Below are 14,878 nucleotides of genomic sequence, written 5' to 3'. Positions count from 1 at the left end.
TATTTTGTAGCGCTTGCAATGCATTTAAGGTGGAAAATGAAATAAGTTGGGTCAAGTCTCTCCCCTATTGAATTTTAATATTAATTTTGTCTTCTACTTTAACAAAATTATTTAGTAAATTGGGAGTAATTATTTATTCCGTTAGTTTATTCAATTTCTCAAGTATTAAAAGTTGTTATTTATTATTATTTTTTTAATCCATCATGTTTTAGGGGTTTAATTTTAGTGCTTACACATTTATTGTGACTCATTTATTTTTTTTTGTCATAAACATATGTAAAGTTTCATACTTAACAGAGGGTTAAAATTAATGTAATTACCTATTTAATTTTTAAAAAATAAACGTAAATCTCGAATAGAATAATATTATCTTTTTATTATATTTTAACACAAATGCTTGTGGTATAGATTAATAGGATGAGAATAGAGATGTATGTGGAGCGAGGTGGAAACAGGAAAGCCTTTTCCGTCCCCAACCCTACCAACTATTTTATTTTTATCTGCACAAAATTCTATATTTATTTTTACGGGATGGAATTGGAGATTCCACACAAGAAATTTGTGGGAGCTATGATCTTCTTGGATAATATTTTCCCATTTATTATTATTTTAAAATAATTACTCTAATATATATAATTTAAATAAATGGGTGGATTTTTAAATAAATGAATGGGTCGGTGTAGAGTATTATTCTCGAGGGTTAAGAAACCGAACAATCCTGGAGCACCACACATGTGCGGCCGCTCCCGTCTTCTCAAGCAGCATCACACGCGAGCGACAGCCATCGGGTGGAGGGAGCCACCGAGCCACCGTACAGAGGGATCCACCAGGCCAATCGCCGAGACACCTGACCCACCAGCGCCCCCACAAACCGGACACACAGCCCCAACACCCCAGGAGAGTGGGGCAGGACTCGCATCATCCATCTTGTCCACCCCCCGAAACTCGTGAAGAGATGACCGAATCTGCTTTGCGACCGTGGTCACCGAAACCAGAACCGCGCCACCTCCGTCAGGCTCCCATGCAACCGGACCCAAAGGGAATAATCCAGAGCCGTCCACTGGTTCCTGTCTCATAAAAACGAAGCAACGTTAGGGGATCGATAAAATAACCCAAAAGCTCCTTGACGAACACACTCTTCCACATGAAAAGACACTCCGGTTCAGAAATGCCTTGTTTATTATTATTATTATTATTATTATTTGTTTTTAAAAAAAAGTAAAAATTCGATTCCCTTCGTTTAATTCTTGTATTTCCTTTTTCCTTAAGGCACAAAAAAGGAAAATGAAAAACAAATTTGCACTTTATCCTTCTTTCATGTGTAATTTGTCACATGGCCTGCTACTTTAGATATCTTTTATTATTATTATTTTTTTCTTCTTTCAATCCGAGTGGTCTCCATATTAATTAATAAAATTAAGCTTAAAATATCATTTTAAGTTCTATTTTAGTAAGGATACTTTTCTCCGTATATTTTTAGTTTTTTTTTTTATATATAGTTTATATAAACTTCCCTTTATAAATTTTTAAAATATATTGAATGAAAATTAATATTATTATTTTAGAAAATTCAATACAAATTAAGTTTAAATGGTTAAATATAAGATGTGAATTAAATTTGAAATATTAACTAAATTTAAACAATTGAATGCCCAAAACTAAATTGGCAGAGAATTCAAAGTAAGGGAATTAATATTTGAATTATTTTTTTAAAATAAAGTTTTAATTAGTTAAACTACACTATTCCACCTATAATTTATAATATTATTATATTAGTTTATTTTTATTTAGTCCGTAAATTTTAAAATATTTTTATTTAATTTTTAAAATTTTAAATTTATGTGAAAAATGTCTAAATTTTTTTAGATTTTTAATCTAATTGTAATTTAAATTATATATTTGATAGAAGGTTCATCTTTTTTTTTTTTAATTTTTTATTAATTTATTAAACACCAATTAAAATTTAAAATTTTATTAAATTTATAATTTTAAGATTCTATTTTAGAATAAAATGATGGGCGGGGGAATTTCGAGAAACTAATCATCAAAAACTTTAAACTTGGAATTCATGTCACCTAGTAACTTGATATTTGGGCAAAGGTTGTTGATCATGATTTATGTAATCATTGGGACACATCAAGGGAAGTCCAATTTTTTTGATTCATATAGAAGGGAATTTCATTTTAATTTGATTTCAATTCTTTTAAGAAAAAAAAAAACCCAAGAAATATTAGCCTTTATATTAGATATTTTATTTATTTGTTTTGGCTATTCTTAACGAAATGAAAGACAAATCTCACACCAACTCGCTCGTTAAGCGCGTGTAAAACAAACAATAACTTTATCGAGCTCTTGTTTCTTAGTTGAAAACACGCGCTGTAAACGAGATTGGGATGATATTCCTCACTATGTACCATTAGTTCCCTTTATATATCCCGCTCGGATCAAGTTCAATCTCCTCAAAACAGGAAAAAAATTAAAAAAAGAAATCAGTTCTCTTTCTAATTCAGAGGGAGGAAGAACAAGGCGGCATTATTACGCATTTCCTCTGATTTTCTGTTTCTTTGTTAGCCATGGAAATTGAGCCGATTCGGCCGGCAGTGAAGAAGAAGCTATGGAACGTGTTGAGAGCGGTTGTGTTCATGTTGAGGAAAGGGCTAAGCAAAAGCAAGATTGTGTTCGATCTTCATTTAATGCTCAAACGAAGCAAAATCGCAGGAAAAGCGATGGCAAATCTCGTGGAATTTCATCACGGATCTGCTTTCAGTTGCCAAACGATTGACATCGCCAATTCCTACATCTCAACGCGCGATTACGAATTCAGTTGCAGTAACAGTCCTGCGTATCCGTTCCGTTACTTCAACAAACATCGAAAACACCAAAACCGCCATTATTTCCCCAAATCTTACCGCTACGACGATTTCTCCACCGTTACGGCCGTCCAGAGAGTTCTTGATATTCTTCATAGCGATCAGAAATCTGAGGCGTCGCCGTTAGTGCCGTTACCTGGATTTGGAAAGAGTCCGCTAGTTGTACGGCAGTTGCGAGTTACAGATTCACCGTTTTCTCTCAAGGACGACAGTGACAGTCAGATCGTCGATAAAGCGGCCGAGGAATTCATCAAGAAGTTCTACACAGATCTACGGCTGGAGAAAAGCTTAGCAGCTTATGAATCGCCGTTTCGGAACACACTGTGCCGATGAAATCGAACTCTTACAGCTTTTCCGATCGGCGTTTGGCGATGAATCTGCGTGTTGTTTACAGTTACACATCGCCATAAATGAACGTCGAATTGACGTGTTTAATGGCCTCGAGAGACGTGATTGATTCTCAGCCATGTCAGTTTCAAAGCTCAAGCAGTTTATATCTATAAGTTTGGATAATTACTTCCTTTTTCTTCTTTTTTTACTTTTTTTTTTTATCTCTCTCAAGTAATTTCAATAAATTTTAGTTGTGAATCTGATTTAAGTTTTAGAGTTTATGTTTTAATTATAAGTGACATTTCTTTTTTTCATTTTTAGTATATATTATTTCAGGAAAGGCTATGAATCTGACACTAAGCTATCGGTTATATAATTTGTTTGTGAATTTTAAATTATTTTAAATTATTATTATTAAATGGTTAATTAATCTTAATAATTTTTTAACTATAAGAGTAATAGATGTGAGCAATATATATATATATATATATATATATATTTTTTTTTTTAATATTATAAAATTTTAAATTTTAAATAAAAGGTTCAAAGTTTTAAAAATTGACATGTAATATTAATGAAAATCGACAGAAATTTTGATTCCTTTTGTTTCATCCACTAGTTTTGGATTAAATAGAATAAATGGCTGAAGTGATATTATGTGAATCATTTGCTTACATTTAATTTGAATATATACCATTTATTGCTTAAATAATTTGTGAAAGAAAAATAAAATATAGTAATTTTCAATTACTTATTAGAGAATTTTTCATATTTTATATAATTAATATTTGGTACGACATTTTATGAATATTTTAACATTCGTCATATGTTATCATTTATCTTAGTCTGATCTAAATCTAGGACTTATCTTTTTGGCAATGGATCGATGCTCGTATAGCATCATACTTTAAAGATTTCTCTATATACACTTAAAAGCTATCCCTTTCTCTTTCTCGGGTACCCCATAGGTTAAGATTTCTCTCTCTAAGTTGCTTTTTTCATGGTTGTTGAAAGGTTGCCTTTGAGATTTATTATAGGTCTCTTGGTATAGCGATGTGTGTTCAATTTGGTATACTATTTGCGGTTCTCGTTTCATACCTTTACGTGGTTACAAGGTTATATGTCTCCATACCTATTAAGAATTAAAGAAGTAATATTGAATTGATTTGACTTTATCGAGTGAGTCATAGATGCAAAATAATATAGTACTAGCTTGTTTCGTCCTCCCACTTGGCACAACTACTTATGGTCATTAACTCGGAGTGCTCGAGTTGAAATGCTTTTACTAACTAGAACAAAAAAAAATTATTTAAGTATAAAACACGACAAAGTTTGGTCTAGACACGTGTATCTTTTTTGTCACGACTATGATCTTACTTTATAGAATAATCAGCGTGCAAATATTTTTTTACGAGTCAGGTGCGTTATCATTAACTCTTTTACAAAGTTGCTTTTTGTTTATTATGGTTCATAATTAACCAAATCAAACTTTTGTCATTCAACATCTATTTTATTATTAAATATTTGAATTTATTAAAAGTAAATTATGGAGAGACCCTTAATGTCTTGGCTCATTGCATGCAAGTGTTAGTTAATTTTTCTAATTTAAATGCTAAAAGTTTAATTTTGTGCACTTTTAATTATTACTCATTAAAGGTAAGATTAGACATAATAATTATGAGTAAACAATAAGCAACAATGTAAAGGTAATTAAGGTTTTTTTGACTTCTCACTCAACATGAGTGTAATTTAAGTTTTGTCTAAATTTTGGCAAAAGAGAGGCAATATTTTTCTCCTTCTTAATTCCTTAAAATTGACTTAAATTTTTGTAATATTTTAGTTGATTGATATTTAAATTTTTAAAAATATAAACTCGTAAAAATTAATATATAGGTATATATACGAATATGAACATAATATAATGTTTTAAATATATTCAATTCGAAGGCATAAAATTTTCTAGAAAGACTTGAGATAAAACCAGCTTTGTTTGCGACTGATTTTGGTAAAATAGCGTGAAAGTGAAATTGGAGAAGTGGGCTGGTAATCGAGCCCATTTGCTCCAATCAGATTGAAGTCATTGGGCCGATCATTGATGGGCTGATAGTCGAGCCCATTTACTCCATTTAGCTAAAGAGGCTATTGGGCCGATGTTTGCTGGGCTGGTAGTTCAGCCCATTGGTTTAGCTATCTTTATATTGTTATATTGTTTTCTATAACTAAAACCAATTGGGGATGTAGCTCAGATGGTAGAGCGCTCGCTTAGCATGCGAGAGGTACGGGGATCGATACCCCGCATCTCCATTAAATTCCCCTTTTATATTAATTTAACCTTTATTTTAGCAATTTTCTTAAAACTCCAAAAAAAAAAAAAAAAAAAAAGACACTTGGTTGGCGACGTGGAACCTCTACACTGGTTGAACATAATCGGCGCCGTAGTCGTCACAGCACCCGATCATTGTTGCCGCGTTTTCCTTCAACTTCACTCGTCCATCAGAACAGACTCCTTAACTAACGACTGCCTTCCTCTGAAATTCTCATTTCCCTACAATCGTCCGTCGCACTCGGTGGCCGATTTACCGCCATTGTAGTGTTTCCGTAGAGCTCGAAGTGTCCTTTGGCGAAGCAAGATCCCCATTCGAGCTATCGCAACGTCGCCGTTTAGAATTACACTCTTCGATTCATCAAATCCTCGGCTACATCTTGGTGGGCTCCGCATTGTTTCCGATCCGAGTTTCGGCTTTCTAATGGCTTCTTGGCTCAAAGCTGCCGAAGGTTCGATGTTATTCGGTTTCTATTGCATATATGTTTCGTTCTGATCCGAATCGATTTTTCATCAATTTTCAACTCATATCGAAGTATAGCTTTTAATTTTCTACACGGATTTTGAAATTCATCGGATTCGATTTTGACGCGTTCCTGTGTAAGAATTTATTGCATAGAAATTTCTCAGAAGTGATTCACTTTTGTCAGGACTGTTTGAAGTCGTAGATCGCAGGGCAAAGCTTGTTGTTAGTGAGTTATCAGAAGAGCAGTCTGATATTCAAACTCCAGGTATGCATCTTGGTTTATGTCATATTTATATGATTTATGCTCATTTCTTTCCATGTTTTTATTTCATTGCTTACTAAAGCTAAAATACTTGGTTAAATTGAATTTTGCTGGAATCAATATGATTAATTGTTTCACTAAAACAATCTATTGAACTATTTTATGTTTAAAAATTTCGAGTTGTCTGACATCTATAGCTTTATTTCTGTTGTGTGAAGCTTCTAATGGCCAAGGATCTCAAACCAAGAAGACCAAGCCAAAGAAAAAGGTGGGTTAGGCTCACTTATTTTAACAAATAGTAATATTATACATTATTATCACATGTTAAGCTTTATTTAAATTTTTGTGAATTTAAATATTTTTTTGCACAGAAGAAACTATCCTCAAATGAGCCTTCTATATCGAAGGACGCTGCAGAAGAACAAACGAGCACATTATTGTCAACTGTAGATGTGGTGGTGGCACCTGAAAAGGATGGAATTGTTTCTTCCATTGAAGATGACCGGACGGTGACTGCATCTGATAAGTCTACGACTCATGTAAACAAAAGGAAGCCAGACGGTGACGACAATAACGTCCCTATTTTAGACATTCCACCAACAGATGCCGTAGTAGTTGAAGCAGGAAAACAAATTCCTGATGACATGGAAGCAGCCGTTGCTGATGTTGAGGTTATCGCACCCACTTCTAATACGGAACTAAATAATGTGAATGCCTTGGATCTTCATGAGGAACAATTATTGTCTACACCTAATCAAGAAGCCGTGGAGATCAACAAAGAAAATCGAGATGATGCGCAGAGCAATAAATTGGGAAGTGAAGAAACTATCTCGAAGACAGATCGGGACATGTCTGAGTCTGCAACTATGGGGTTCCAGGATAACGATGAAAATCAAACAAAAAATGATTCTAATAAGGTTCAACTGCCAGTCGAACAGAAGCAACAAGAGAATACAGCTGATAAGTCTCCTACGAAAGTGCAGGACCAACTTGAAGAGGTATAATAGTGGTTCTGTAAGTAGTTTCATGTTATTTGTTTTCTTCAGCTTTGATGATTCCTATTTCGACTTCTAGTTTTGTTAAAAGTTCATTTAGTTGGCGTGCAGGCACAAGGGTTACTTAAAACTTCAAATTCCACTGGCGAGTCGAAAGAAGCAAGGCTAGCTCGGGTATGTTCTTGGGCCATGCCCCATTTGTGAACTTTTTTAATCTGTATATGATGAGAATATTACAGATGTAGAATTGAAGAATACGATTTTATCTCAGAACGATCATCTTAGAATAGTTCCATTCAATATTTAGACACCGCGCTATTCAGTGATTATTGACCATTTTCTTTTCGAGGCATAGGTCTGTGCTGGACTTTCATCACGTCTTCAAGAATACAAGTCTGAAAATGCACAGTTGGAGGAACTTCTTATTGCAGAGGTGAGAATTCTCACATCTGGTCTTAGTACACTCTATCTTTATTATTTTTCCTTCTTTTCACATGTTAAGATCGTTGTCTGACAGAGAGAATTGAGTAGATCATATGACGCTCGCATGAAGAAGTTAGCACAAGATTTATCGGAATCCAAAAGTGAAGTTTCGAGAGTAGAGTCAGGTATGGCTGAAGCTTTGGCAGCAAAGAACTCTGAAATTGAGGCTCTTATTAGTTCCATGGATGCACTTAAAAAGCAAGCTGCCTTATCAGAAGGAAGCCTGATCTCGATGCAGGTTTGTCATACCCACTGTGTATTTATTGTAATGTATTATGAGATATGACTATAAAAAATACCCACTGTGTATTTTCTGATATTCTTTATGTTAGACACTTCCTTCAAACTGCAATTGTAACAGTCTAAGCCCACCGCTAGCAGATATTGTCCCTCTCGGGCTTCCTCTTAAGGTTCTTAAAACACGTCTGCTAGGGGGAGGTTTCCACATTGCTTGATAGTGAACCCTAAACATTTTGTGAAAGGGATTGATGGGTGTTCTATTTATGATTCTGGTAATGTGGACTCGGTGGCCTCTTTTTCTTTGAATGAGATCAGGAGTGTGGTCTTTGAATGTGATAGGAACAAATCACCTCGTTCGGAGGGCTTTTCCATAATTGAGATATTGTCGAGGTCCTAATTGGGATATTGTTAAGGAGGACCTTGATGGGGTTTTAAGGAGTTTTTTTTTTTGGATGGAGAATAGTGGACAACACTTGGAATGAAATGTTTGTTTGTATCATCCCTAAAAAGGGTAAGGTTGAGATGGTGAAGGATTTCAATCCCATCAGCCTCGTTACTAGTGTGTATGAGATTTTGGAAAAAGTGCTTACCATTAGTATGGGTAAAGTTCTCCCTTCTACTATCTCGAAGGCTCAAGGAGTGTTCCTTGTGGGTAGATAGATCCTCGATTAGGACCTTATTGCCAATGTAGGCATAGAGAGTACAGAGACCAGAATCAAGAAGGGTGACCAGAATCAAGAAGGGATTATCTTTAAGATTGACTTAGCAAAAGCATAGACCATGTGGATTAGAATTTCCTTTACAAAGTTCTCGAAAAGAAAAGAAAGGTTTTACAAAGTTCCTGTGATATCCCACATTGGTTAGGGAGGAGAACGAAACACTCTTTATAAGGGTGTGGAAACCTTCCCCTAGCAGGGGCGTTTTAAAGCCTTGAGGGGAAGCCCGAAAGGGAAAGCCCAAAGAGGACAATATTTGCTAGCGGTGGGCCTGGGTCGTTACAAATGGTATCAGAGCTAGGCACCGGGCGATGTGCCAACGAGGAGGCTGTTCCCCGAAGGGGGTAGACACGAGGCGGTGTGCCAGTAAGGACGCTGGGCCCCGAAGGGGGATGAATTGTGATATCCCACATTGGGAACGAGTGCCAGCGAAGACGCTGGGCCCTGAAGGGGGATGAATTGTGATATCCCACATTGGTTGGGGAGGAGAACGAAACACCCTTTTAAGGGTGTGGTAACCTTCCCCTATCAGACGCGTTTTAAAGCCTTGAGGGGAAGCCCGAAAGGGAAAGCCCAAAGAGGACAATATTTGCTAGCGGTGGGCCTGGGTTGTTACAAATGGTATCAGAGCTAGGCACCGGGCGATGTGCCAACGAGGAGGTGTTTCCCGAAGGGGGTAGACACGAGGCGGTGTGCCAGTAAGGACATTGGGCCTCGAAGGGGGATGAATTGTGATATCCCACATTGGGAACGAGTGCCAGCGAAGATGCTGGGCCCTGAAGAGGGATGAATTGTGATATCCCACATTGGTTGGGGAGGAGAACGAAACACCGGTGTGGAAACCTTCCCCTAACAGATGCGTTTTAAAGCCTTGAGGGGAAGCCCGAAAGGGAAAGCCCAAAGAGGNTATTTTATTTGAATTGGTAGACGAATTTAATATTTTTTTAGTTTTCGTTTAAAACAATTATTTAAATAATAGATTTTGAAGTTTTGATAAGAATAAATAAATAAATTAGATAGTGTAAAATTAATTTGAAAATTAAACTAAAGTTATTATCATCACCACCGTCGATTTCCAACGTCTTAAAATTAATTTTGTGCTTGGCCGTTGATGTAGCTTCTTTGTTTAAAGATTGGCGGGAGATTCCCCTGCGGTGCCCTAATTTCAGTGATCGCTGTATTTAAATGCCGATGCCAAAGTTCTAGCGGCATTGTTCGACATCGGGAGCGGAAGTTCTTATGCCCAAATAGCAGAAATAAGCTACGTTGTATACCTAAATTTGGTCAGTGATTTGTTTTGGTGATGTATTTTGTATGCACAGTCGTTAATCTTTATATTCTGCATGAAGATTTAGATTTTCAAGCTTTCTGATCCGGCCATTTCCGTTTCCTTTCTTGACTTTCTTGAAAAGGAGTCTACCATATGCATTTGTTGCAGTTCTTTTTTTTTTTTTTTTTTTTCCTCTTTAGAGCTCTGTGTTTGGTTTGTAAAAGACTGGAAAAACCTATGGAGGACTTTCTGTGGGAAGGGGTGGAGGAAGTTCATGGGGTGCATAGTTTATTGGGTGACTATTGGGAAGCCAGTGCATCTAAAAGGGTTGGGGTCAGGGAATTTAAGGGTCCTTGGATAGGCTCTCATGGAAGTTGCCTTCCTTGGCCAGGCTGTTCTGCTGTATATTTTGTCAGAGGACGGAGGAAACCTGAATCATTGGTTTTGAAATTTTTATTTTACTCCGCATATTTGAATCTATTTTACCGGTGCGTTAGGGCATAGCCCATCATCGAGCTTTTAGTGAGATAATCGAGGAGTTCCTTCTCCATTTGCCATTCTAGGGAACTAGTTTTTTTTTTTAAATGGAAACTCGAGTGTGATCTTTGCTGTTGGGGTATTTCGGGGAAGAGAAATAGTAGAATTTTAGAGGGTCGGAGAGGGAGGCCAATGATGTTTGGTCCCTTGCGAGATTTAATGTCTCGTTTTTTTCTTAATTACTCATTAGGTCTTCTTTTGCTTGATTGGAGCCATTTCTTTAGGGTGCTCCCTTTTTTTGGGTTATAATTTTTGTATCTTTCTTTTTTCTCATTGAAGTTGGTCTTGTTTATATGAAATAATCTAATTTATGTTATTTTTATGCCCTTATAATTTTCTCATGCAATGGAAAATCGAACTTGCCTTATATTGATTAATGATAATTATAATCTTTGACTACTGACGTTGTTGTCCTTTTCTTCTATTACATGATTTTTACAGGCTAATATGGAGTCAATGATGAGGAATAGAGAACTAACCGAGACTAGGATGATGCAAGTGAGTTAGATCTTTATTTATTTATTAATAACAACTTCTATATTTTTTTTATAAAATTCCATTCTTGTACAGGCTCTAAGAGAGGAGCTAGCTTCTGCCGAGCGCAGAGCAGAAGAAGAACGTACTGCCCATAATGCTACGAAGATGGTATATATGCATTAGCCTATTGTGATCCTTTTTTCGTGTTTGTGCGGTGTGTCTGTTTTGTCCAATTGTCTTCAAATAGATGATCATCGGTGTCTACAGGCTTTCATGGAAAGAGAAATGGAATTGGAACATAGAGCCGTGGAAGCAGCATCAGCTCTTGCTAGGATCCAGGTAAAGCATGAAGCCGTCAAGTTGGATTTATGGCTCGTAGTCACGTGTATAATGATTAGATCTCTCTATAACCCGAACCGGGACTTTGTCCTTTAGTCAACCTTGTTAGAGCTTCAATGTTTCCAAGATGACTGCACGGACTTGAACCGGGACTTTGTCCTTAGTCAACCTTAATTTGTATGTTTCACTGCATGCGATTATCTTTTTCCATTTTTTTTTCAGAGAATAGCAGATGAGCGGACATCGAAAGCAACAGAGCTTGAGCAAAAGGTAGCGCTTCTTGAGGTAAGATACATATCATTGTTAATATAATTTTCAAGTATGCATTTGCACTTCTTAGTTGAACAGATACATATCATTGTTAATATAATTTTCAAGTATGCATTTGCACTTCTTAGTTGAACAGATATTTCTTCATATAATTAATAAGTCTCTTCTTTTAGGTCGAATGTTCTTCTTTGAACCAAGAACTGCAAGATCTGGAAGCTCGTGCACGCCGTGGACACAAAAAGTCACCTGAAGAGGCAAATCAATTGATTCAGGTAAATATTGTCCAACGTTGAAGCTGGTTTTCGAGACTTATATTTCCACTCCATTTTCTCTTCATACATAATATCTTTTGGGAAAGATATTTCTGACTTATGGGGACGTCTTACAAAATCAGGGGTTAGATCGATACGTAGCTAACTATTCTGACAGCAATGTCATCGATGCACCGCATAAACCTCTTATCAAAAGAGAAAAAAACATATATATTCTTGCAATATCTGTGGTTGTAAGTTTCAGTCGTCTAACTTACCATCTATTTCCCCCTTACACTTGGGAACATGAAGATGCAAGCATGGCAAGAAGAAGTGGAGCGTGCCCGACAAGGTCAGAGAGACGCTGAATTGAAACTTTCTTCCATGGAGGCAAGTGTCTAAGGAATGTTGGCAATTTAGCTAATTGAACTAAGTGCAATGCCACTGATCCTTCCCTCTTTATCTTCTCAATTCCAGGCTGAAGTACAGAAAATGAGAGTTGAAATGGCTGCTATGAAAAGGGATGCTGAACATTATTCACGTCAGGTACGTAATTTATTTCTGTTTGATCAAGAAATCGAGTATATCTTCTGATCAAATATGCTCCATTGTTTAGAATATTACTGTGGTTAGCATAAGCAGATTAGCAGTTATTGTATGCTGTAATTGTTAACGCAGCAAACTCACCTTTTGATTTTTAAACTTTCAAACCTTCTATTTTAACCCTTTTAACTTTGGATTAAAAATCATTTTAGTCCTTGCTATTAATTTTCTAATAAATTATATAGTAGAAACCTCACATTGACATAACTTTTATTCATTTACCTAATCCATAAATGCATACATGACTCATTGTACCTTGGATTTAGATTCTTTATTAGGTTCGACGACTCTTTGTGGGGTTCGGTGGCAAAGCTTTTTTGTAATTACCTATTAGATTTTATTTTATGGTCTCATATATGTGTGTGTGTGTGTTTATATATATATATATATATTATTCCTTGGAAAAATTTACTTTTTGATATTTGAGGATTGACTTGGTTGCATCTGGATTTACTTTTTTTTTTTTTTTGTCTTTTTTGTTCACTTTCGACTTGCCAAATCATCAACTCACTGATTATAGTTTCAAATGACCAGGAGCACATGGAGCTTGAGAAGCGTTATCGTGAACTAACTGATCTATTGGTAACGAGTTTAATTGCTCATGCACATTATTTTGCTTATATATGAAAATTATTCAGTCTTATATATGAAAATTTATCTTTATGACAGTACTACAAGCAAACGCAGTTGGAGGCCATGGCTAGCGAAAAAGCGGCTGCTGAGTTTCAATTGGAGAAGGAAATAAACCGCGCCCAAGAGGCACAGGTCCGCCTTTCATTGCTCTATTCCTTTTGGTTAATATCTGCCTCCCTTCCCTATCCATTTTTAGTATAATTTATTAAACGAATTAACTTTATTTTTCATTGTTCATTTTGTTTATTAAACCAGAAACCTTATTTAGATTATAACTTGGTTGCCTTATTGAAAAGGTAGAGGTAGAAAGAACTCGAGCCTCCCGTCGAGCTTCTGCAACTTGGGAAGAAGATGCCGAAATCAAATCTCTTGAGTACGTTCCTTGCCTTAAATCTTTGTAACCCATTAAATACTTGAATCATTACCAAAAAAGAAAAAAAGTTAGGTTCTGCACATAAATTGTCATCAGGTTCTTGACGATATAAAATTATTTTTAGATACTTACCAAGTAATGGTTTCAGGCCCCTCCCGTTGCATCACCGATACATGGCCGGGACGAGCATACAGGTAAATCTCCTATCCGTTGCAATGCTTACTCTTCCTTCTCTTGGGCTTTATCGTTACCATTCAGCTTGCATCGTGCAGTTGCAAAAAGCAGCCAAATTATTAGATTCTGGAGCAGTCAGGGCAACAAGATTTCTCTGGCGGTATCCCACTGCAAGACTTTTACTTCTATTTTATTTGGTGAGATTTTCTTTTTCCCTTTGTCTAAAAAAATGTCAAGTTTATTAACGGAATCCGAGTGTAACCGTGAAAATGTATTTTCAGGTATTTGTACACCTTTTCATGATGTATCTACTGCACCGTTTACAGGTACGTTCGTTTAGCTTGTTGTCTGCATATATCTGCATCTTAGTGACTGGAACTAAGCATATGTTAGTAATTGGTTCGATAAGTTGTTACGGTAGTTTGTTATAGATCGAGGGAAAGGATGGAAGTGGACAAAATCTCGAGAGGGAGAAGGTCTAACTACCTCGAATTACTTGAGAAGTTGCATTTAACATAAAAACGTGTCGAGTTTTTTTGCAGGCTCAAGCGGATACATTTGCTGCTAGAGAAGTTGCAGAGTCCATGGGGCTAGCCAACTCTAATTTACCTTGAGATTCTTGAACTGCATCGCCAACTCCTACACGAGCAGGCAAATGACAATAGATTGAGAAGATACGATAGCTCAACTGAAAAGTCGAAACTCGGGTTTTGTTCTATTGTAACTGCATAATGAATTATTTACTTCATAGAAGGAAAAAAAATCTCTAGAGGCAATCAATTTAGAATGAATGAGTATCGCTGGATATAGATGAATGATGTCGTATCTCATGCTAGCCCTAAGCATTGATACTGTCACTGATTTTTTTTTTTTCTTTTTAATTGTTTACCTTAATGATAACTTAAATTTTTTTGTACGTTTTCAATGAAGATACGGTTTTTCTAGATACTAGTCGCAGCCATACCCGAGTATATATTGAATTTTGTCCATTTGACGTTGAATATTGTATAGAAAGATGTTCTTTTAAGGATATTTGGCTGATTTAAGGAGTTCAAAATTTATAGGTCAGGATTTGTATTAATTTTAGGTTAGAAAAAACTCAATTATTTTTATAAGAGTCATAGAAGCATTTACCTTTAAATGTATTTTGACCATCTGAATTTATGTAACGAAAAAGACTAGTTTGACATAAATACGTTGACACATCTTTAAAAACCATACAGGAATGTGGGACCCACTTTTTTTTTTTTTTTTTTTTTTTTTTTT

General features: G+C 35.8%; 1 protein-coding gene and 1 non-coding gene across 4 annotated transcripts; both read left to right on the top strand.

Moving 5' to 3' along the window:
* Positions 1–5,431: 5,431 nt before the first annotated feature.
* Positions 5,432–5,504, top strand: TRNAA-AGC. The gene has a single exon. It is a non-coding gene; the product is annotated as a tRNA-Ala (tRNA).
* Positions 5,505–5,593: 89 nt separating this feature from the next.
* Positions 5,594–14,541, top strand: LOC111450466 (golgin candidate 1). 3 transcript variants are annotated; one of them, XM_023090626.1, is made up of 21 exons: positions 5,595–5,975; positions 6,174–6,254; positions 6,470–6,519; positions 6,626–7,249; positions 7,358–7,420; positions 7,602–7,679; positions 7,764–7,967; positions 10,934–10,990; positions 11,063–11,137; positions 11,237–11,308; positions 11,531–11,593; positions 11,752–11,850; positions 12,142–12,219; positions 12,307–12,375; positions 12,967–13,014; positions 13,102–13,197; positions 13,362–13,438; positions 13,587–13,632; positions 13,711–13,809; positions 13,894–13,938; positions 14,155–14,541. In XM_023090626.1, the coding sequence occupies exons 1-21, from the start codon at positions 5,948–5,950 to the stop codon at positions 14,224–14,226; spliced, it is 2,124 nt and encodes a 707-aa protein (XP_022946394.1). In that variant the 5' UTR covers positions 5,595–5,947; the 3' UTR covers positions 14,227–14,541. The 3 variants fall into 3 exon arrangements, 2 of the variants coding, with proteins under 2 accessions (XP_022946394.1, XP_022946393.1); XM_023090625.1 differs by having other exon boundaries at positions 5,596–5,975; positions 6,623–7,249; XR_002711815.1 differs by lacking the exons at positions 13,711–13,809; positions 13,894–13,938; positions 14,155–14,541 and having other exon boundaries at positions 5,594–5,975; positions 6,623–7,249; positions 13,366–13,438; positions 13,587–13,609.
* Positions 14,542–14,878: the final 337 nt, after the last annotated feature.

Source organism: Cucurbita moschata, unplaced genomic scaffold, assembly GCF_002738365.1.
Source record: "Cucurbita moschata cultivar Rifu unplaced genomic scaffold, Cmos_1.0 Cmo_Scf00012, whole genome shotgun sequence".
NCBI classification, from domain to species: Eukaryota; Viridiplantae; Streptophyta; class Magnoliopsida; order Cucurbitales; family Cucurbitaceae; genus Cucurbita; species Cucurbita moschata.
This window is presented reverse-complemented; position numbering and strand designations above follow the sequence as displayed.